Here is a 6,468-nt window from a genome sequence, read left to right as displayed (position 1 = left end):
CCAGGGAAGCCCCCAAACTAAGAATTAAGAAAAGCAAATGTAATAAGTTTTAATAGGCCTGAGTGAATGTTAAAGTTAACACCAGATCCATGAATTGGCTGTTTTTACTCAGTTAGCAGCAGTATTTCCAAAACTTGCAAGGATTTCCATCTGTTTTGCTTTCCATCAACCACACGTTTATTTCAAGTTCATTGTTTCTCATCTTCTGCAAAAAAGGGGCAAAACCCAATGCAAATTTGTACAGTACTCAACAGAATATGATCAACATCCTGATCAAAACTTGAAGTGGGTTACCAGGGACTTTTCTCCTGAAAGCACACTTTCCAAAGAGCCGTAGAAGAGCTCAGCACAGAAAAAATGGGGTGTAGGGGGGTGTATATCTGGTGGAGAACGTTTGCGGAAAAATGTGCATCCCCCTAAACCCTTCCTTAAAGGACAGATGCACATTTGCTCATCAGAGAACACGAATGCCATAAAGACATCTCAGTAACCTTGGTTAACCCAGTATTTCCACCTTCATTTCATCAAGAAGCGCATGTCTCCCACCTGACATCAATTAACATTTACAGGAAAGTAGGGGATAATTACTGATCTTGGAACAACTGCGGGAAACGCTGGTTTAAGCAGCCCGCATGGCCACAACGCCTAGTTAAGGCGAGAGGAGGCGGTGGTAGCGCGGAGGCTCCCGACCCAGTTCATGGTCACAGCCGAGCCCTGTCTACACCAGGTCCTCCACCCAGCCTCTCTCCATCCCCTAACCAGGAAGACCACCTCATCTCACACAGCAAACCTCTATTCAGCTGGCATCACAGAAAACTAACAGTCTTTGCTGGAATCTCTAAACAAACTCTGAAGTCTCCTTTTTTAACAAGTCCTGCATATTTATACCTCCCCCCATGCTGAATCAGAGATCTACATAAAAGAGACCCTGCTCTGCTCAAGGAAAAGCAGTAAGGTAATTATAGATGGTCTTACAAAAAACTCGGGATAGGAAAATACCAAAAACCACACCTGGTTAGAAATAATATTTATTATTCCCTCCCCCCATGTACAGATTACTTTTCAGAAACATGAACGTATTATCCATGTCTTCATCAATAACAGTTTGTAGAAAATAAACTTAATTCATATCTTGTCAACAATATAGTTCTATTTTCTTTTAAACAATAGCCATTTTATTTTTCCATTTTAGTTCAAGAATAGCTTCAAGTTTTGCATTTCAGATCAAACCAAGACAATCTTTGTTTCTAGATAATTACCTGACAGACCCCCCCAACCCCTAAAAAATTCTATACCCTAAGTGATAAACTCTTCTTGTACATTCAGCAAACTTTATATTGGAAAAGAAAATGAATAATTGAGATAGGGACTTACTCTCGTGCAGTAATAAATCTAGCTGAGCGGCTACTCCTTGCTTTGCAATGATGTTTACATAAAATAAATCGTATCTTATCAAGTTACAATGATAATTTCTTGAAATGTGTTTACAGAAGCTATACACTTAATCCACTGAAATTTCCTTCTGATTTTTGAATCTGTAATTAAACCATCGCCATAAGGAAAAGCTTCATCCCAAGATGTTTCCCCTTTTCCTCAGCTATTTCTCTCTAAAAGCTTGAAACATCTCTCAGATCATGTAAGGAGATACATTAAAAGCACAAGAAAAAATGTTTTAGCTTGCTGACATAATGCCCTTAAGTTTGCTGACATAATGCCCATGTCTTAACTTTAAAATGTAAAATCAGAGTTAAAGCATCACTTAACTCATACAGTACATTGTTAATTAATCGACAGTGTCCCACCAACTCAGAAGTTCCCCAAACTGGTTGTCTTCTCCGCATTTAAAAAGTTTATAACCAATGACTCGATCAAAGAATGTGCTTGTAATAGGCTGCTGGTTTAACTTTAGAATTACAAGTTTCAATTGTGGGCTATTTTCAAATATAGAAACGCTAAGAGTGGCATATGAACTATTAAATTTGTTTCCCATTACCTACAGGAAGAATTTGTTCAAATAAAATTTTACAAGACAAAATGCAAATCTCTATACCTATATATAGATGTATACATGTATATATTGAACCTAACTAAAGTTTTATAAGCAATACTAACATAGTTCTGGTTACACATTCCTAAAGACTTAGTAACTGCTTTAAAGATATATGTTATAAAGAGGCTTATGCAAAAGGCAAAAATTAAGAAACAACATGATCTTTGAGGTTTTCAGTATTACGTCAAAAAGCTGTTTCTATTTCCCATAGAAGAAAACTATGCATTTATCTTCGGAAAAAAATTATAAAAAGATAATGCTATCATGTCAAGAATTCACAAAAACTATACTGTATATCCCATAAAAGTCATACCTATTTAAGGTAAATCACAATTATGGTTTACACTGTACTACAGACATCACCATCACCTTTCCTCTTTACTAAAGAGAGGGTTTAACTCTTTTTTAACTTACTTAACTAGTGCCACAGAAATTCAAGTCCTAGTAGCAACAAGTTAAACAAGGTTACAAAATAAGGCATTCTGATCACATGTCATTAAAGTAACAGGCTGTGACAGTTAAGGGGACCTTTTCATTTTTGTAATTTTATATAATCTAAAAATTATACAGAAGGCAATCTTCACCCAAAAAATCCAATTAGCTGCTATATTCCAGGGCAACAGAAAAACATACATAAAATCCTCAACTTTCTGGTGATTTTCTCCAACTGCCATAAAAAGGCCAATCTTACCTATTTAATAAAGCCCAAGAACAGAAATAAGGATGAAATGTGTTTGACTATACTATTCCTAAGCCTGTAGGTCACACACTAAATGATTTTTCAAATTATAGATTAAATCTAATTTGACAAAATCCCTGTAGTGTTATTTAGGGGGAAAAAAACAAAACAAGTGGCTTCAGAACACACTTGTACATCTACATTCACACACAGGCACACATCAACATGTGAAACTGGTTTCTTAAACATTGGTTCTCCAGAAAGAATCAAAATGTTTATCATCAAGCTGCAGCATGTATATTAAGGGGCAGCAATGAAATCTTTTTAGCACAAGGTAAGAATCTCAATGAACCTTTAAATGACCAGTACCTGAACCAAAATATTTTACTAAAGATGAACTCTAAAATACGTATTTTTTGAAAATCTGGACTCAACTGCCTGTTGCAGTTTTACATTAAGTGTTGCTTAAATAAACAAAAATAGAGCATAAATTCAGTACTCTACTCTCTAAACAATTAAAGCAATGGTTATGTTATCAACAGGTAAAATGCACCTAATTTGGGTCTTTTGACACCTCTTGTTTTAAGTTTATTGTATGATAAAGTTCTTCACAGTTTAAAATATTGTGAAGAGATATATTTATGTATAACTATATTCACATAGATATTATGTACACATACTATGTATTTAATGTACCCATAATCTTTGAATATGTGTGTGCCAGAGGATACCCCACACATATGCAGGAACCCTGAATAGCAGATTGGTGTGGACTGAAATGATTTCTCAGAAAAGAGTAGAAGTTAAAACAAAAAAAAGGTAATTATTATGAATAATTATAACAAAAATTTTACCGTATTTACATAGTGCCTATCTCCCAAGAGGTAAAGATGCTTTACAGATGTTGGTTAGGATGTGTGAGGTGGGCCTGGGGGAAGGACTGGCTCTCATTTCCACAAGCAGGGAGCGTCCCAGGACCGAGCAGGCTCACGGTGACAGGGGCACCCACACCGAGGTCTCCTAGCTCGCAGGGCCTCAACCAGCAGATTAGAGTCCTGTGGTGAAATCAAGCTTCCATCTGACAGGAGAACTTCCACCACAGAGGGGTAACTTTAGGTCCTCAGATACTTGTGATGACGCATTACATTTATGTCACAGGGAGATCAAAATGGTTTTTGGTTTTGGCAGATGAGAAAGTCTAACATTCAGTGTGACTGTAATTCAGTGTAGCTTCTCCAGTTAAGCGCCGCACAGCTGACGGGTCTCTCGGGAAGGGCGGCCGGCCTCTAGCCAGGGCTGAGGCAATCTCTGTCGGATGGCTGCGCCCGAGGGCGGAGACAGCCTGCGGGCTCTTCCACCTCCGCGGACGGCACGCGTTTCAGCACAAAATGTACAGTTAGCCTGGGTCGGTTCGTGTCTACATCAGCGAAGGCCTTAGGGGTGAACTTTAAAGGCCAGGAGCTCCTCAGAGTGCATGTTGTTTAAGGAGCGAAGATCTGGCAACTTTAGGAGAAGTTTTGTAAAAATAGAGGCCTCGTTTGGGTGGTTTTTCATTATTAAGGTCCTTAGTGCGCGGATGAGCGTTTCCTGCAAAGCCTCCACGGAGTTGACGTTCTCTATCCCCGATCGATCTGCGAGAGCGAGGAACAGAGGGGGAGGCGGAGACGACACTGTTACTAACGATAAACAGACGTAACTCGCACTTGTCAGTCTCATTAATGAACTCAACGCAAAGCTTTACACATGGGAACAAAGGCAAAAGATATCTGACAGTTTTTTAAATCCCAATGGCAAATGTTTATAGCTATTAATCATATTATAAAATATATATCACATAGTACACCTGATAAAATTGTTTATACTGCTTAGGTATCTTTGCTCACAAAAATCTAGAGATTCTGATTTTTTAAATTTGATGCCACCTAATTCCAACTGCTTCTAATGAGCAAAACGAGATGAGTCGTGTGGTTTGGAAGTGTATTTTCACCTCCTATCGAACATTCCACATCTGCATGTTACCACGGGCGGCAGGCACCCGGGACCCATGAGTGGACCCCTCTCCCTGTGAGTGGGCCAGACTCACTACTGAATAAAGTATCACAGGAAAAACCACGGCTTCCACCTCAGACAATCTCTCACTGCTCGCTCTGAGGAAAGCCAGATGCCATGTGAGGTGCCCTAAGACGTGGCCCAAGTGCTCAGGAATTGAGGGCTGTCTCCAGCCGACAGCAGCCAGCGACCAAGACACCTAGTGGGACAACTCGCAAAGAACCGACTCCTGCCAACGATACGTGAATAAGCCTGGAGGTCGATCTTGCCCGAGTGAAGCCTTCATATGGACTGCCAACAGCTTGAATACAACCTTCTCAGAAACTCTGAGCCAGAGGCACCCATAGCCCAACCCTCAGAAATTGAGAGAGAATAAATGTACGCATTTTTAAGCCAGGGAATCTCAAGGTAACTTGTTATGCAGTAGTAGTTATCTAACACAGCATGCAACTTTATTATCTATTCAGTTCAGTCGCTCAGTTGTGTCTGACTCTTTGCGACCCCATGGACTGTAGCACGCGCCAGGCCTCCCTGTCCATCACCAACTCCCTACTAATAGTTGTATTAAGTTGCATTTACTTTCATTTAGCATACTGTGTTTATTAAATTCATCATACAAAAATGTTAAAAAGTTAGTGATTTAATATAAACCAGCAATAAAGAAAACTACCTTTAAAAGAACCAAACCATGGGCTTTTTTCATTAGCAAGGGCTATTTCTTCCCTTTACAACAAGAGACAGTTGTACACAAGAAATATTCAATGGCTCCAAGAAGAGGGGGTTGTAATTAGCAAGAAAAAAACTTCTCCGAGGAAACAAAATTCTCTGGCCATTTACACCCTTGTTTCACTTTTTTACAAGGATATCCGGGAGGTCTTCCATTGTAACTGGTAGCTGAAAAAGGCTACTTGGAATGGGAACACTCAAAACAAGGACGACAATTTAATAGTAAAAGACAGGAGATTGATTAACTCAATGCAGGAAAAAAATGATGAAAATAGTTTCGTATTACATTTAATAAAATTTGGATTATTGCTACAACTGTGCTAATTATTAAAGAAACAAAAACAAATAGAATGTTGACTACTGGTTGGGGGTGGCAGGGAGGGAAATCAACTTATAACACAAAATTGTAAGATGGACAAAAGATCTCTTCTCTCGACACTTGACTTTGGCCATACAATCATAAGGATCATCTCTGCAAAACTATTTAACGCTTTCAATAATGCTTCCAAGACTCTCCCTTGCCTTTAATGTTCAAGCAGTTGCTTTCTTTAACAGCTTTGCAATTCACTAATTCATTCACCAAACACTTTTGAGTGAGTGTGGTTACTGGTATGTGTGTGTGTAGTCGCTCAGTCGTGTCCAACTCTTACGACCCCATAGACCAGAGCCCACCGGGCTCCTCTGTCCTGGGGATTTTCCAGGCAAGAACACCAGAGTGGACGGCCATTTCCTTCTCCAGGTTACTGGTATGGTGCTAGGGAATAAGCAGTGACCATGACAAACTGAAAGTCCTCGTTAGAGCCTGTATTTTGACAGAAGAAAATAACTGGTTTATACTACATCATCTGTAATTTACAGTAACAACAACTGGGAAAAAATGACAAGGATCCCAAAAAACAAAACACTATAGATGGCAGTAGTACCAAGGACATTTGAGTTAAGTTTTATATGTGGTTGATCCTCC

At 39.2% G+C, this 6,468-nt stretch overlaps 1 protein-coding gene across 3 annotated transcripts in view; it reads right to left on the bottom strand.

The window, feature by feature from the left end:
- Nucleotides 1-1,012: 1,012 nt before the first annotated feature.
- The window catches only part of NR1D2 (nuclear receptor subfamily 1 group D member 2), a 29,681-nt gene continuing 24,225 nt past the window's right edge, over nt 1,013-6,468 (bottom strand). For all 3 annotated transcript variants that reach the window (XM_081521005.1, XM_081521007.1, XM_081521006.1), the window contains exon 8: nt 1,013-4,360. In XM_081521005.1, the coding sequence (XP_081377131.1) occupies nt 4,164-4,360 (197 nt within the window). In that variant the 3' untranslated portion in view covers nt 1,013-4,163. The remainder of the gene's footprint in view (nt 4,361-6,468) is intronic.

The sequence above is a fragment of the Giraffa tippelskirchi genome, chromosome 8 (assembly GCF_054371585.1).
Source record: "Giraffa tippelskirchi isolate mGirTip1 chromosome 8, T2T-mGirTip1v1.2.pri, whole genome shotgun sequence".
NCBI lineage: Eukaryota > Metazoa > Chordata > Mammalia > Artiodactyla > Giraffidae > Giraffa > Giraffa tippelskirchi.
Note: the sequence above shows the minus strand (reverse complement) of the source record. Positions and strands in the feature narration are given on the sequence as shown.